This window comes from Myotis daubentonii, chromosome 5, assembly GCF_963259705.1.
Source record: "Myotis daubentonii chromosome 5, mMyoDau2.1, whole genome shotgun sequence".
In the NCBI taxonomy this organism is placed as follows: Eukaryota; Metazoa; Chordata; class Mammalia; order Chiroptera; family Vespertilionidae; genus Myotis; species Myotis daubentonii.
Window position 1 is genome coordinate 25,202,410 of NC_081844.1, and position 17,592 is coordinate 25,220,001.

Below are 17,592 nucleotides of genomic sequence, written 5' to 3' on the forward strand. Positions count from 1 at the left end.
GTAGCAGGATACAAAATTAATGCCAAGAAATGAATGGCATTTCTATACACAAGTAATGAACTTACAGAAAAAGAGAGTAAAAAAGCAATCCAATTTACCATCTCACCAAAAAAATAAAGATACCTAGGAATAAACTTAACTAAGGAGGTAAAAGACCTATATGCAGAAAACTACAGGACCCTGATAAAAGAGATAGAGGAAGACATAAACAGATGAAAGAACATACTGAGTTCATGGATTGGTAGAATCAACATCATCAAAATGTCCATACTACCCAAAACAATCTATAGATTCAATGCACTCCCCATTAAAATACTAACAGCATATTTCACAGACCTAGAACAAAATTTCCAAAAATTCATCTGGAATAAAAAAAAGACCTCAAATAGCTGCAGCAATCCTGAGAAAGAAGAACAAAGTAGATGGGATCTCAATACCAGATATCAAGCTGTATTACAAAGCCACTGTTCTCAAAACTGCCTGGTACTGGCACAAGAACAGACATATAGATCAATGGAATAGAATAGAGAACCCAGAAATTGACCTTAAACCACAATGCTCAATTAATATTTGACAAAGGAGGCAAGAACATGCAATGGAGTCAAGACAGTCTCTTCAATAAATGGTGCTGGGAAAATTGGACAGATACATGAAAAATAATGAAACTAGACCACCAACTTACACCATTCACAAAAATAAACTCAAAATGGATATTTTTTCTTTTCTTGTTTGTACATTTTGTGTCATATCTAAGAATTGATTGCCAAACCCAAGGCCATGAAAATTTATTCCTGTGTTTTCTACTAACTGTTCTATTTTTATTGTATTTTTAATGTTTTTATTGATTTTTTAGAGAGAGAGAGGAAGGGAGAGGGATAGAGAGATAGAAACATCAATGAGAAAAAAGCATCATTGATTGGTTGCTTCCTGCACACACACCACAGGGGATTGAGCCTGTAACCCGGGCATGTGCCCTGACTGGGAATTGAGCCAGCGGCTTCTTGATTCCTGGGTAATGCTCAACCACTGAGCTACATGGGCCGGGCCTAACTATTTTATTTTTAGCTCTTAAATATAGGCCTTTGATGCCTTTTTACCTGATTTTTGTGTATTTTGTAAGGTATGGTTGCATCTTCCATTTTTTGCTTGTGCATAAACTATTCTTTCCCCTTCATTGAAGGGGATTGCTGAAAATTAGTTGACATAAATAAATGGGTTTATTTCTAGACTCACAATTTTATTTTGTTGGTTTATATGTCTACTCATATGGCAGTACCGTACTGCTCTGATTACTGTATAAGTTTTGAAATCAGGAAGTGTGAGTCCTCCAACTTTGTTTTTCATTTTCCGTATTGTTTGGGTATTGGGGCCTCTTGCAATACCATATGAATTTTAGGATGAGCTTTTCCATTTTTTGCAAAAAAGAAATGCTGTTGGAATATTGTTAGTATTGCATTGAATCTGTAGATCACTTTTGAGAATATTGCCATGTTTAAAATATTGTCTTCCAATTCATAATCACAGGATACTTTTCAATTTATTCAGGGTTTTTAAATTTCCTTAGCAATTTTATAGCTTTCAGTGGACAAGTCATGAGCCTTCTTTGATAAAGTTATTACTGATATTTTGTTGAAGATTTTTGCATCGATGTTCATAAGAGTTAATGATCTATAGTTCTGTTTTCTTTCTTTTTTTTGGGGGGGGGGGTGGGCTGTTTTATTAGGTGGTTATTACAGGGTTCAGACCACAGAAGTGGTGTCAAGCTCCGAGAATGTGACCTCTCAATGTTGATCACAAAGCCCCCAAGGCTGGTCCCGGTGAGCCCCAAGGTCAGAAATGGAACTGAAAGGCCTGGGTCACATGCTGCTTCCAGGCGTCCAGGCTGGGCAGCAGGGAAGAGATGCCCATGACGTGCCAGGTCTCCCCGTCGGACACCAGCGAGGTCTGGTAGGACAGCAGCTGCACACCTGCCTCTGCCAGGACCCCAATCATGGTAGGCAGCAGGTAGGGTTGGAGGGCTGAGCCCGTAACAGGCATACCCCTGCTGAGAGGCACTTCTGGTCTGAAGGCAGCTCCATTGAGTGCCTGCAGCACAGGTGTGGTGCCCTGGACAAAGCCCACAGCCTCGTAGGGGGCACTTGCCAGGGCCACGTTCAGGAGGCCTCCCCTGCATCCTTGCTGTCCTGGCACAACGGGGTTATGGGAGGAGGTTACATTGAGGCCGCCCTCCTTCACCAGCAGCTTGGCGTTCACCAAGTTCACATCCGCATGATTGGAGGCGTCTTTGAGGCGACCAACAATGACTGCGGGGCTCAGGCAGTTCCCAGCATTCTTCAGGGATAAGCCCTGCATTACCACCTGGATGGTTCCTTTGGGGGACCCTGCCCAGGCTCGCATCGGAGTCCCCAGAGCTTCGGCCAGACCGAGCCAAGGTTTGGTGTGCGGAGAGAAGGCGATGGTAAGGGCCTGGGCATTCACAACCCCCGCGAGGGCTCTCCCCTTCACCATGTCCACGAACTGGACAGCGATCTCCTCCCGGCTGTGGCTCTGGACCTCCTTGGTGCTGGCGCCCAGGTGGGGGCAGCTGATGACATTCTCGTGGTCCCGCAGCGGCTCCTCCGTGAACACGTCCAGCGCTGCGCCCGCGCACTGCCCCGACTGCAGGGCCGGGAGCAGGGCGATCTCGTCCACGATCCCTCCGCGGGCGCAGTTTACCACGCGCACGCCCTTCTTGCACAGGGCGAAGGTGCTGTCCTTCAGCAGGCCTGTCGTGGAGGGCAAGAGAGGGGTGTGCACGGTGATGAAGTCACAGAGGGGCCAGATGTCCTCCAGGGGCAGCTGCTGAACGCCGAAGGAGGCCGAGACCTCTTGTGAGATGATGGGGTCGTACCCTACAGTTTTCATCCCAAAGGATTGCATCCGGACAGCCACCTCTCTCTCGATCCTCCCCAGGCCAAGAATTCCCAGGGTCTTTCCATTCAACTCGGTGCCCATGAACTTCTTTCGGTCCCATTTGCCAGCCTTCATCGAAGCCGTCGCCTGGGGAATCTATCTGGCCAGACACATGATCATCCCACAAGTGAGCCCCGCAGCACTGAGACTGTTCCCATTGGGAGTGTTCATGACCAGGATGCCCTTCCTCGTGGCGGCCTCCAGATCCACGTTGTCCACACCGGTGCCGGCCCTGCCCACCACCTGGAGCTTCTCTGCTGCGTTGATGATATCCGCGGTCACCTTGGTGGCCAAGCACACGATAAGGCCTTAGCAGTCCTACAGCTCGGCTATCAGCTCCTCTTTGCTCAGGTTCTGCTTCTCCACCACCTGCAGCCCTCCATCTTGCAGGATCTTCCAGCAGCAAGGGTCCAGGCTGTCACCGATAAGCACTTTCTGCAGATTTGCAAAGGCCATTGCTGGAGCCGGCCTCGGGATCTACAGCTCTCCATGGACACAAACACCTCTGCGCCGAGAAGCTTCTGTTCAGAATGGCCGGGCTTGTGTTACTGGGCCTTGTTTTCTTTTGATGTCTTTTTTTTTTTTTAACATATTTTATTGATTTTTTACAGAGAGGAAGGGAGAGAGATAGAGAGTTAGAAACATCGATGAGAGAGAAACATCGATCAGCTGCCTCCTGCACATCTCCTACTGGGGATGTGCCCGCAACCCAGGTACATGCCCCTGACCGGAATCGAACCTGGGACCTTTCAGTCCGCAGGCCGACGCTCTATCCACTGAGCCAAACCGTTTTTGGCTTTTGATGTCTTTTTTGGTTTTGTTTTTAGAGTAATTGTGGCCTCATGAAATTACTTAGTGTTCCTTTTCATTCTGTTTTTTAGGAGTTTAAAAGAATTTGTGTTAATTCTTTCTAAAATGATTAGTCAAATGCAGGTCTTCACTTTTTCAAAGTTGTTTGTTTTTTTTTTTTAAAAATATATTTATATTTATTTCAGACAGGAAGGGAGAGGAGAGCGAGAGAGAAACATTAATGATAAGAGAGAATCATTGATAGGCTGCCTCCTGCATGTCCTCTACTGAGGATCTAGCAACCGGGGCATGTGCCCTTGACTGAAATAAAACCCAGGACCCTTAGTCCGCAGGCCAATGCTCTATCCACTGAGCCAAACCATCTAGGGCAATTTTAGAAAGTTTTAATTACGAATTCAATCTCCTTACTTGTGCCAGGTATGTTCAGACTCTAGCTCTTCAGTTACATTTATAGTTCATAGATTTGAAGGAATTTTTTTATTTCATTCAGGTTATATAATTTGTTGTTGAATAATTGCTCATAATTTCTCTTATAATCCTTTGTAAATTCAGATAATTGGTGGATATATATATATATATATATATATATATATATATATATCATTATTATTATTTATAAAAATATGTGTATTGTGATAATATAGACTAGAGGCCCAGTGCACAAAATTCTTGCATGGGTAAGGTCCTTAGGGGACCAGTGATCAGGGCCAATCGGGGCCTTCCTGCTGCCAGCCAGGGCCTCCCTCCCCTGGCTGCTGGCAGCCGGCCTGGGCCTTCATTCAGTGCTGCCCCTGGTGGTCAATACACATCATAGCAAGTGGTCAGTTTCCCAGTGAAACTCCTGTGGGGACAATTTGCATATTAGGCTTTTATATATATAGCTATGGCATTATTTGGTATACTTATAACAATATTTCAGATAACACTTGGTATATAGTGTAACATAATATATATAAAAATATGTCTATACATAAAAATGGTATTATGGCAATAACTGCTGGCACAGTCACTAATCTAACTCCCTTAACTTCCACAACTCATAGAACTGTCCCTGGAGGTAAAGGAGCAAGGAGACAAGAATGTCACCCTGAGCAATAATCAGGCAAAGATGCTGGTGAACTGGGATGTGGTGCAGGACTCAGGTGACTCAGGTAATGACTGATATGGAGAGAAGGTCAACGAGGCTTCACAGTGGAACAAGACACCAAAGGACATGACAAACAGAGAATTAAGTATTAAAGGGAAGTATGGGCTGTGGATTCTCAAAGGAGAGAATGCATCCCAGAAGGAAGGGGGCCTTTGGGACAACCCAAGATGTCAACCTTGTTGTTGTCTTGTAGGCCCTGCTGTAGTGGGCCTTGTCTCCTCTCCAGGAATGGGCAAGTTGCTGGTTGGGGCCCACCTGGTCCTGGAAACTGAGGAGCAGTCAGTTCTGAATGAGACACACAAGGGCCTGCTGCAGAAAGACTCCCCCGTCCTGCTCTCAGATGTCATGTCTGCCTTTGTGAGCAACAAGGACACTCAGAACCTCAGCTCCCCAGTCACCTTTGTCTTCAAGCATGTGAGTGCTGGTGAAACGGGGCTGTGGGTGTGGAAGAGGCCTGAGTCCTGGACATAGTCTTGGAGTTCAGGGGCTCTCCCATGGGTGCATCATCTCCCCAGGGAAGCCCATCACAAGCAGGATTTGGTCAGAATTTCTGAGCACCTAATCACCAGCTCACACCTTGCTCTGTTCCTACAGTCAGTGATGCCGGAGCCAAGGCAGAAGGTGTTCTGTGTTTTCTGGGAGCCTGGCCAGATGGGGTGTGGTCATTGGTCCTCCAAAGGCTGCTGGATGGTGGGCACCAGAGACACCAGCACCACTTGCCAATGCAGCCACCTCAGCAGTTTTGCCATCCTCATGGCCCACCATGATGTGAAGGTGAGAGACTTGAGAAGGGACTTTGTTCAATGTCTATTGCTATGTAATAAGTTCCCATGCATGTTACACCTAAAAAACATAATTTATTATTCTGCAATTTATGTGGGTCAATAAATAAACATAGTGCACCTGGGTTGTCTGGTCAGGGTCTTACACAAGCCTCTCATCTGAGGATTTCTGTCCTCCTCTGAGCTCTCTGGTTGCTGGCAGAATTCAGTTTCCTATGGTTGTAAGACTGAGGTTTTACACTCTTGTTAGTTGGCAGCAGGGGGTCACATTCAGCTACTAGGGCCTCCCTGCATTCCTACTTATGTGGACCTCTCGCAGGCCCTCTCACAATGTGTCTATGCTCTTATCTGGAGACTAGCAGCAGAAGCTCCCTCACATCGAGATATTCTCCAGCCCTGGCCAGTTTTCCCAGTGGTTAGAGCATCAGCCCATGCATTGAAGGGTTGCAGATTCAATTCCAGTATGTTGTTTAATCTCCACATATTTGAGGGTTTCTTTACTTCCTTTTTGCAGTGGATTTCTATATATGAATATATCTTACCTAATAATAGACAAACATGTAAATTGACCATACCTTTGCTACACTAACCAGCCAATCAGGAGAGTATGCAAATTAACCCAACAAAGATGGCGGTTAATTTGCATACGTAGGCTCCAAGCGGCGGAGCAAAGCCTGATGGCCCTGGGGTTAGAGCAGCGAAGCCTGACAGCTTCGGTGCCGGCTCTGGCCAGAGCTCGGCCAGAGCAAAGGTCTGGGTCCCAGTTGCCAGAGGCAAACTGGTGCCAGCAGCCAAGGGAAGGGAAGGCCTATTGCACGAATCTCTTCATGCCACAAGCCTCTAATATATATATATTATTGATTTCAGAGAGGAAGGAAAAGGGAGAGATAGAAACATTAATGATAAAAGAGAGAGAATCATGAATTGGCTGTCTCCGGTGTGCCCCCCCACTGGGAATCAAGCCTGCAACCCAGGCATGTGTCCTGACTGGGAATCCAACCCTGACCTCCTGGTTCATAAGTCATTGCTCAACCACGGAGGCACGCAGGTCAGGCTTTGCAGTTGCTTTCTAATTTTAAGGCATCGTTGTTGGAGAATATGCTTGGTATAATTCAGTCTTCTTGAATTTCTTAATGCTAGTTTTGTGACCCAACATATGGTCTGTCCTTGAGAATGTTCCATGTGCACTGTAGAAGAATGTATAATCTGATGTCTTGGGATGAAAGGTTCTGTAAATGTCAATATGCCCTGCAGGGGTGCAGCCCCAGCAGGTCCAGGGGTCCCCAAAGGTGTAGACAGAGTCAGCGAAGAAGGAAGGACACGGAGACAGTGTTCAGTTGATCAGCAGCCTAGCCAGGATCTTCAGCCAGGATCTCCAGCCACGTTCTGGTCTGGATCTCCAGAGAGGTTCTGCATAGGATCTCCAGCCAGGTTCTGTGTCCATGTTCTCTTGCTAGGTTCTCCAGATTCTCCAGCCAGGTTCTGTAGCCAGGTTCTAGTCAGGTTCTCTTGCCAATTTCTGTAGTCAGGTTCAGTCCAGGATCTTTTGCCATGTTCTCTCCAGCGAAGTTCTTCTGTCTCTAGAGAATGTTCTGTGTAGGTTCTGTGCCTAGGTTCTATCTCTCTTGGTTCTGTATTATAAGGTCTGTCTCTTTCTGTCTTGTTACATCTGTATTTATACCAGTTGATTCAATCCTATCAATCTCTATTACAAAGGTTAGGGCGTTTCTTATCTCCATTCCAGGGAGTAAAGATTATGTAGCTTAAGCATGATTGTTCGTAGTTAAAGTGATTAATACCCGCCTGGCACTTAGTTAAGAGGTTTTATTCCCTCCCTAACTTCAGGGGAAAATCCCTACCTGGGGAAACCACCTTTCTCAGAGACCTTGGTTAAAACACATAGTGCCAAGAAGGTGAGCAAACATATTAAGAACAGTATGCCATATGCCAGGTCCCTTGAAACAGCAAGCATGGACCGGCTCCCGGCAATGTCCATTTGATCTAGTGTTTCATTTAAGGCTGATATTTATTTATTGATTTTGTGTTTGGTTGATTTGTCTAGAGCTGTCAATGGAGTATTAAAGTCCTCAACTGTGATTGTGTTGATCTGTTTCTCCCTTTAATTCCGTGATTAGTTGTTTTATATATTTCAGTACTCCTTGATTGGTTGCATATATATTAAGAAGTATTATGTTTTCTTGATGTAGTGTACCCTTTATCATTTTAAAGTGGCTATCTTTGTATCTTGCTATCTTTGTTATTTTGAAATCTATTTTGTCAGATATAAGTATGGCTATACCTGCTTTTATTTGAATGTTATTTGCTTGTAGAATCATTTCCTACCCATTTTCTTTGAATCTGCCTTTGTCTTTGCAGGTTAGATGTGTCTCTTGCAGCATTTTTGGTTGACTTTTGTTTTTTGATCCACTCTGCCACTCTGTGCCTCTTTATAGGTGAATTCAGACCATTTATATTTAGGGTAATTATTTATGTATAAGGCTTTTCTATAGCCATTTTGTCTTTTATTTTCTGGTGGCTCTGTGCCTCCATTGGTGCTTTTCGTTTATGTCTCTGTCTGTTGTTTTTGTTTGGTGATATTCCATACTTCTTCTCTCTGTTTCCTCTTTTTTTTAAGCTATGTGTCCTGGTTTGGAGATTTGTGTGTGGTTACCATTAGGTTTATAAAAAATAAATTTGCTTATATACAGTATCCTTTTTTCTTTTGAGTGTGTCTGATCTTCATTCTCCTTTGCCAGTTCAGTCCTTTTCCCCTCCCCTTTATGGTTTTGTTGTCACAAATTATCCCTGTTTATGCTGTAAGTTTTTGGTGATCTTACTTGTAGAGTTGTGACCTTTTGATCTTTGTTTCAGGTAGAATAACTCTCTTGAGTATTTCCTGCAATGGAGGTTTTCTGGTGGAAAAAAACAACCCTTATCTTCTGTATGTCTGGGAACATCTTTATTTCTCTGTCATATTGAAAGGATAATTTTGCTGGATATATTATTCGTGGCTGGTAATTTTTCTCTTTCAGATGTTTGAGTATTTGGTTCCACTCTCTTCTGGCTTGTAGAGTTTTTGTTGAGAAATCAGATGAAATTCTAATAGGTTTTCCGTTGTAGGTCACTGGCTACTTTGAGAATTTTTTCTTTGTCATTAATTCTTGACACTTCAATACCAAGTGCCTCTTTGGATTGAGATAACTAGGAATTTTGTTTGCTTTTTTGATTCAAGGATCTAGTTCATTCTATAGGTTTAGAAAGTTCTTATCCACTATTTGTTTGAAGAGACTCTCCATTCCATACTCCCTCTCCTCCTCCTCCAGAATACCTATAATTCTATTGTTTCTTTTTCTGATGGAGTCATATAGTTCTCATAGAGCTCTTTTGTTTTTCTTTACGCTCAAGTCTCTCTCTTCTCCCTCTGCACCATTTCTAGATTCCTATCTTCAATATCATGAATTCTTTCCTCCATCTAGTTGGCTCTGTTGTCTATGCTCAGTAGTTCACTCTTAATCTCCTTAATTGCATGCTTCATTTCTAGGATTTCTGATTGGTTCTTTTTTTTTTCAGTCTGTTTGGTAAAGTGCTCATTTTGTTCATTGATTTGTTTTCTGAGTGCATTAGATTGCCTGTCTATATTTTCTCACATCTCATTGAGCACTTTTAGAACTGCAATCTTGAAATCTCTGTCATTTATATCACACTAGAGGCCTGGCACATTAAATTAGTGCATGGGTACGGTCCCTAGGCCTGGCCTGTGATCAGGGCTATCTTCCCCAGCTGTCGGCAGCTGGGGGACCCCCCCCCGCCACCACCCACCCCCGGTTCCCCATTTGCCATTAGGGGTTCAGAGCCTGCCAGCCATGTCAAGATGCCCCAGGCAGTTTTCAGGCTGGTTACACCCCCGATCAAGGTGGGGGTCCCCATTGGGGGGGGTGAGGCCAGCTGTGGCAAGGGGTCACAGGTGGTCATGCCTCCCATTAGGGTGGGAGTCCCCACAGGGGGTGGGGCCAGCAGGGGCAAGGGGTAGCCTGTAGTTTGCAAGCTGGTTACACCCCCAATTGGGGTGGGAGTCCCTGCTGGGTGGTGGGACCAACCAGGTGATGGGCCACCAGCTATTTGCAGGCCCGACATGCCACCAATCAGGGTGGCAGTCCCTGCTGGGAGGCGAGGCTGACCACAGCAAGGGACTGCCGGTTTGCAGGCTGCAGTTGTTCTGGTCTTTGGTCATTCTGGTCTTTTGCCATTTCCATCACTGGACTTTTATTATATAAGATATTTCCATGTGTTCCAGCTTGCTTTCTGGAGATTTTACATTTTCTTTCTGGTCATCCCCATTACTTACCTTGTTCGTGGTATTTGCTGTCCTCCTTTGCTTATGCATTTATCTCTGAAGAGGTCTTTCTAATATTTTCCAGTAGGTTGTGCTGAATTGCAACATTGTTTTACCTCTGTGATCTCCAAGTCTTGAACCACTGCTGCTTCTGTAAGACAGTACAGCTATGCTGCTTGGGTATGGGTTTTGTTTTGCCCTTACCATAATGGTAACTCCTGACCTCTATGGGGTTCCACCCCAAGCACATCTCCTGGGGATGTCACAGAGGGAAACAGCGGTTTTCCTGCAATAGCTCTTGGTTTACAGATAGTATGCTCCTGGACCCAATTCCAAAGGCAAAGGGAGGTGAGGTTTGGAAATCCAAGTAGAGGCAGGGCTCCGTGGTTTTGTTTCTTTGTGTGAAACACCACGACCAGCTGGACACTGGGGAGCCGCATGGCGGAACCACGTGCTCTGTCAGGAACCTGCTGACTCAGACACTCCCTCACAGCTCACACTGCTGGGCTGCACCCCAGGACTCCCAGAGTCCCTGCAGCTCTCTGTTACTCCTGGCCAAAGGAAGCACCTACTACCGCCAGATATTCCCCTCTCCCAGCCAGCCAGGCGCTGCATCTGCAGGTCCTCTCTTCTCATCTCCCCATTTATTCCTGGTTGCCCACTTTTAGATGTTTCAAAGCCCGGGTCTCTTAGGCATGCAAACGTGTTGAGCAGGGATTTGAATGTTGAATTATAGTTGGTTAACTTCTTGAAATTTCAGAGGCAGAGGACAAGGGCCTCTCTCATGCTGCCATTACTCTGATGTCACTTGTATTTATTCTTTGTCCCTCTTTTTTTACTCACATAGTGTTATTTTTCATGGCTGTGCATTTTGTTTTTTATTATCTCAAAAAGATTATTCTATTCTAATCTACAAAAAGACATTCCATTCTTTTTTGCCATCACATTTCATTGTATGCGTGTGCTGTAAATTACATATCAAATCTTTTCATAGTGGGAATTTTGTTTCATGATCATTTCCTACTAAAAATAAAGTTGTAATTATTTAGACACACTGCATTGTTTTCCTGTTTGAGTATCTAGTTAGTATGCATACTATGTCAAATTTTTTTTTTATTGCTTAAAGTATTACAAAGGGTATTACATATGTATCCATTTTATCCCCCCGCCCTAGACAGTCCCCTAGCCTCCCCTATCCCCCAGTGTCTTATGTCCATTGGTTATACTTATATGCATGCATACAAGTCCTTTAGTTGATCTCTTACCCCCCTACCTCCTGCCCCCCAACCCTCCCTGGCCTTCCCGCTGCAGTTTGACAATCTGTTTGAGGCAGCTCTGCCTCTGTATCTATTATTGTTCAAAAGTTTATAATGGTCTCTATTGTCCATGAATGAGTGAGATCATGTGGTATTTTTCCTTTATTGACTGGCTTATTTCACTTAGCATAATGCTCTCCAGTTCCATCCATGCCGTTGCAAATGGTAAGAGTTCCTTCCTTTTTACAGCAGCATAGTATTCCATCGTGTAGATGTACCACAGTTTTCTAATCCATTCATCTACTGATGGGCACTTAGGCTGTTTCCAGATCTTAGCTATGGTGAATTGTGCTGCTATGAACATAGGGGTGCATATATCCTTTCTGATTGGTGTTTCTGGTTTCTTGGGATATATTCCTAGAAGTGGGATCACAGGGTCAAATGGGAGTTCCATTTTCAGTTTTTTAAGGAAACTCCATACTGTCTTCCATAGTGGCTGCACCAGTCTGCATTCCCACCAGCAGTGCACAAGTGTTCCTTTTTCTCCACATCCTCTCCAGCACTTGTCGTTTGTTGATTTGTTGATGATAGCCATTCTGACAGGTGTGAGATGGTACCTCATTGTTGTTTTGATTTGCATCTCTCGGAAGATTAGTGACTTTGAGCATGTTTTCATATGTCTCTTGGCTTTCTGGATGTCCTCTTTTGAAAGGTGTCTATTTAGGTTCTTTGCCCATTTTTTGATTGGATTGTTTATCTTTCTTTTGTTAAGTTGTATGAGTTCCCTATAAATTTTGGAGATTAAGCCCTTATCAGATATGTCATTGGCAAATATGTTTTCCCACACAGTGGGTTTTCTCGTTGTTTTGTTGATGGTTTCTTTTGCTGTGCAGAAGCTTTTTATTTTGATGTAGTCCCATTTGTTCATTTTTTCTTTAGTTTCAAGTGCCCTAGGAGCTGTATCAGTGAAGAAATTGCTTCGGGATATGTCTGAGATTTTGTTGCCTTTGGATTCTTCTAGAATTTTTATGGTTTCCCGTCGTACATTTAAGTCCTTTATCCATTTTAAGTTTATTTTTGTGTATGGTGTAAGTTGGTGGTCTAGTTTCATTTTCTTGCATATATCTGTCCAATTTTCCCAGCACCATTTATTGAAGAGACTATCTTGGCTCCATTGTATGTTCTTGCCTCCTTTGTCAAATATTAATTGAGCATATTGGTTCAGGCCGATTTCTGGGGTCTCTATTCTATTCCATTGATCTATATGCCTATTCTTGTGCCAGTACCAGGCAGTTTTGAGAACAGTGGCTTTGTAATACAACTTGATATCTGGTATTGAGATCCCACCTACTTTGTTCTTTTTCAGGATTGCTGCAGCTATTCGGGGTCTTTTTTTATTCCAGATGAATTTTTGGAGAGTTTGTTCTAGATCTCTGAAGTATGCCGTTGGTATTTTAATGGGAAGTGCGTTGAATTTATAGATTGCTTTGGGTAGTATGGACATTTTAATGATGTTGATTCTACCAATCCATGAACACGGTATGTTCTTCCATCTGTTTATGTCTTCCTCTATATCTTTTTTCAACGTCCTGTAGTTTTCTGCATATAGGTCTTTTACCTCTTTAGTTAAGTTTATTCCTAGGTAGCTTAATTTTTTTTGGTGCAATGGTAAACGGGATTGTTTTTATAATCTCTCTTTCTGAAAGTTCACTATTGGTGTATAGAAATGCCTCAGATTCCTTGGGGTTAATTTTGTATCCTGCTACATTGCCAAATTCATGTATTAAGTCTAGTAGCTTTTTGATGGAATCTCTAGGGTTTTGTATGTATAATATCATGTCGTCTGCAAATAAGGACAGTTTTACTTCCTCTTTTCCAATTTGGATGCCTTTTATTTCTTCTTCTTGCCGAATTGCAATGGCTAACACTTCCAGTACTATGTTGAACAGGAGTGGTGAGAGGGGGCATCCCTGTCTTGTTCCTGTTCTTAGGGGAAATGGTGTTAGTTTTTGTCCATTGAGTATGATGTTGGCTGTGGGCCTGTCATATATGGCTTTTATTATGTTGAGGTATGATCCTTCTACTCCCACCTTGCTGAGAGTTTTTATCAAAAATGGGTGTTGAATTTTGTCAAATGCTTTTTCTGCATCAATTGATATGACCATGTGGTTTTTTTCTTTCAATTTGTTTATGTGATGTATCACATTTATTGATTTGCAGATATTGTACCATCCTTGCATCCCTGGGATAAATCCTACTTGGTCATGGTGTATGATCTTTCTGATGTACTGCTGGATCCGATTTGCTAAGATTTTGTTGAGGATTTTGGCATCTATGTTCATGAGGGATATTGGCCTGTAATTCTCTTTCATTGTGTTGTCTTTACCTGGTTTTGGTATTAGGGTGATGCTGGCTTCATAGAATGAGCTTGGAAGTGTTCCTTCCTCTTGAATTTTTTGTAGTAGTCTGAGGAGGATAGGTTTTAGTTCTTCCTTGAATGTTTGGTAAAACTCCCCTGTGAAGCCGTCTGGTCCTGGGCTTTTGTTTGATGGAAGCTTTTTGATGACTGCTTCAATTTCTTCCATAGTTATTGGCCTGTTGAGATTTTTAGATTCTTCCTGATTGAGTTTTGGAATGTTGTATTTTTCTAGGAATTTGTCCATTTCCTCCATGTTGTCTAGTTTGTTGGAGTAGAGCTGTCCATAGTATTTTTTAACAATCATTTGTATTTCTGTGGGGTCTGTTGTTATTTCGCCTCTATCGTTTCTGATTTTATTTATTTGGGTCCTCTCTCTCTGCTTCTTGGTGAGTCTGGCTAGAGGTTTGTCAATCTTGTTTATCCTTTCAAAGAACCAGCTCTTGGTTTCATTGATTTTCTGTATTGTTTTTTTGGTCTCTATGTCATTTATTTCTGCTCTAATCTTTATTATCTCCTTCCTTCTGCTCACTCTGGGGTTTTCTTGTTGCTCTCTTTCTAATTCTTTGAGTTGTAGAGTTAGATGATTTACTACCATTTTTTCTTGTTTTTTGAGATAGGCCTGTAGAGCTATAAACTTCCCTCTCAGGACTGCTTTCATTGTGTCCCATAGGTTTTGGATTGTTGTGTTTTCATTGTCATTTGTTTCCAGGATGTTTTTAATTTCTTCTTTGATCTCATTGGTAACCCAATCAATATTTAATAGCATGCTATTCAGCTTCCAGGTATTTGAGTATTTTGGGTTGTTTTTATTGTAGTTTATTTCTAATATTATGCCATCGTGGTCTGCGAAGACGCTTTTTATGATTTCAATCTTCTTGAATTTGGGGATACTTTGCTTGTGACCCAATATGTGGTCTATTTTTGAATATGTCCCATGAGCACCTGAGAAGAACGTATATTCCCTGGCTTTGGGGTGAAGTGTTCTGAAGATGTCTATTAAGTCCATCTGATCTAGTGAGTCATTTAGGATTGCTGTATCTTTGCTGATTGTTTGTCTATAGGACTTATCCAGTGCTGTCAATGGTGTATTAAAGTCCCCTACTATGATTGTATTGTTGTCGATCTCTCCTTTGATATCTTCCAGGAGTATTTTTATGAATTTGGGTGCTCCTACATTGGGTGCATATATGTTTACCAGGGTTATATCTTCTTGTTGTATTGATCCCTTTAGTATTATGAAGTGGCCTTCCTTATCTCTTGTTAAGGCCTTCACTTTGAGGTCTATTTTGTCCGATATAAGTATTGCTACCCCAGCTTTCTTTTCCTTTCCATTTGCCTGAAAGATATTTTTCCATCCTTTCACTTTCAGTCTGTGTGAGTCCCTTCTAATGAGGTGGGTTTCTTGTAGACAGCAGATGTATGGGTCATGTTTTTTTATCCATTCAGCCACTCGATGTCTTTTGGTTGGAGCATTTAGTCCGTTTACGTTTAAAGTTATTATTGAAAGGTACTTGTTTGTAGCCATTTCTTTTTGTGTGTGTGTGTGTGGCTGTTTTCTTTCTGAGCTTTTTATTTCTTCTTTTTATACCAGTCCCTTTAGCATTCCTTGCATTGCTGGCTTGGTGGTGACAAACTCCCTTAGCCTTTTTTTGTCTGTGAAGCTTCTTATTTCCCCTTCAAGTTTGAATGATAGCCTTGCTGGATAGAGTATTCTTGGATTCAGTCCTTTGCTTTGCATCACTTTGTAAATTTCAGTCCATTCTTTTCTGGCCTGATGTGTTTCTGTTGAGAAATCATTTGACAGTCTAATGGGAGATCCCTTGTATGTAACTTTCCGTCTCTCTCTTGCAGCCTGTAAGATTCTCTCTTTGTCCTGAACATTTGCCATGGTGATTATGATGTGTCTTGGTGTGGGTCTTTTCGGGTTCACCTTGTTTGGGACTCTCTGGGCTTGTGTGACTTTTTTCTTCCCCACCTCAGGAAAGTTTTCTGATATTATTTCTTCAAGTAGGTTTTCTAATCCTTGTTCATCCTTCTGTTGTTCTGGTACTCCTATTATTCGTATGTTGTTTCGTTTCATGTTGTCCCAAAGCTCCCTTAGGCTCTCCTCCTGTCTTTTAATTTTTTTCTCCAATTGCAGTACATTTTGGGTGTGTTTTGCTTCCTTGTCTTCTAATTCACTAATTCGGTCCTCCGCTTCTCCTAGTCTACTGTTGATACTTTCAATGGAGTTTTTCATTGCAGCTATATCACTCTTCATTTCTTCTTGGGTCTTACTTAAGTTGTTGATTTTTTCATCTGTTTCTTCTAGCTTCTTCCATATGTTATCGATTTTTTCATCTGTTTCTTCTTGCTTCTTGCAGAGGTTGTCGATTTTTTCCTCCATCCGGTTTATGCACTCTAGGACCCTTATTCTGAATTCTTTATCTGTCATGTTGCATGCCTCTGTATTACTTAGCTGCTTTTCTGGAGAGTCCTCCTTCTCTTTCCTTTGGGGGTTTCTTTGTCTACCCATGTTTGATCTCACTGACATATCTAGATGTTGAGTCGTTCAGTGGTTGCTCCCTGGGTGGCAGTGACTCCTTGGTCTGTGGTTGCTCTTCGGGCGGTTGCGGTAGCTGCTGCTCTTCAGTTGGCAGCAGCTCCTCTGGTGGGTGCTGTTCACAGCTGTGGTGGCTCTTCTGGCTGGTGGGGCGAGGTTTCACGTACAGCTGCTGTTCCTCAGCAGAGGATGTGGTGCTCAGGAGGTTGCTGTTGCTTGGATCTGCTGCATTGATTTAAAGGCACAAAATACAGCACAACAAGGCACCACGTACCAGGCACTCTACACAAATATATTCACGATATTAATAACTCCAAATAAACGTGACCACCTGAATTAAGAGAATTAGGGGATAAGGAAGAAGGAAGAGAAAAAGATAAAAGAAAAAAAAGAAAAGAAAAGTAGGGACCAAAAAAAGGAGTGCACAAATGAAATCGGGAAAAAGGAGGGGGGAAAATAAAAGCGAGAAAAGAAAAGAAAAAAAAAAGAGCAAAAAGAGAGAATGAAGTGGAAGAGGGGAAGAGACTTTTTATATGAGGAAAATACTCCTATAGAACAGCCATTAATCCCAACAAATTCCAGCAACAGCTCCCTGGATATGAATGCAAACTAGAAACAACCAATAATATAACAATGAAAATAGAATGGAGAACACTAATCCCAAAATAAAATAAAGAGAAAATAAAATGGCACTTTAAAAAATGGTAAAATGGTAGCAGTAATAATACTGGTTAAAAAATAAGAAGGTAGTAATTAAAAGGGTAAAATCAGGTGATGGAAAAAGAAAAAGAAAAAAAGAACAGAAAAAAAATTAAAAAAAAATTGATTTCTTAGTTAAAAAGTGAAAAAAGAAAAAAAAATGCAGTAGTGAAGGTCCTTCGGTTCTTCTATTCTTCAGTGTGGCTCGCCTTAGACCTTCCAGGTATTCAGGAGAGTGTTGAGTTTCCCTGCGATATACTGTTCCTCTGTGTTGTGAACCACAGTCCTTATTTTAAAGCAGGTCGCATTTATTTCCCAGACTGCCTTATTTTGTGTTTAGCAAAGAGTCAGTTTGTGGGTCAGCCTCTGGGTGGCAGTGTTCTGGGGTTGGCCTCTGGGGCTATAGGGCCTCTCTTTCCAGTGGAAGTTCACTGCCCAGAGCTGACTGTGTAATAGTTAGTTACCGGTGCTATGTTGTTGCTGGGATTGAAAATCCCTCTATAGGCCAGACCCTGTTAACTCCCAGGGACTGATAAGGTTATTTTAATCCTTGATCTCGTACAGGGTGGAATCTGGGTGTGGCTGTGCTCCTTGCCTGGGGGCCGGGGGGAGGAGCCTCACTCTCTGGAGAGAATGGCTGCCCCAGTCTTGG

At 42.7% G+C, this 17,592-nt stretch overlaps 1 protein-coding gene and 1 pseudogene across 1 annotated transcript in view; one reads left to right on the forward strand and one right to left on the reverse strand.

Moving 5' to 3' along the window:
* Positions 1 to 17,592, forward strand: part of LOC132234518 (adhesion G protein-coupled receptor E2-like) — a 73,250-nt gene that overhangs the window by 17,230 nt on the left and 38,428 nt on the right. Inside the window, exons 11-13 of the mRNA XM_059695470.1 lie at positions 4,806 to 4,913; positions 5,103 to 5,333; positions 5,508 to 5,683. Of these exons, the coding sequence (XP_059551453.1) occupies positions 4,806 to 4,913; positions 5,103 to 5,333; positions 5,508 to 5,683 (515 nt within the window). The remainder of the gene's footprint in view (positions 1 to 4,805; positions 4,914 to 5,102; positions 5,334 to 5,507; positions 5,684 to 17,592) is intronic.
* Positions 1,723 to 3,482, reverse strand: LOC132234970 (D-3-phosphoglycerate dehydrogenase-like; annotated as a pseudogene).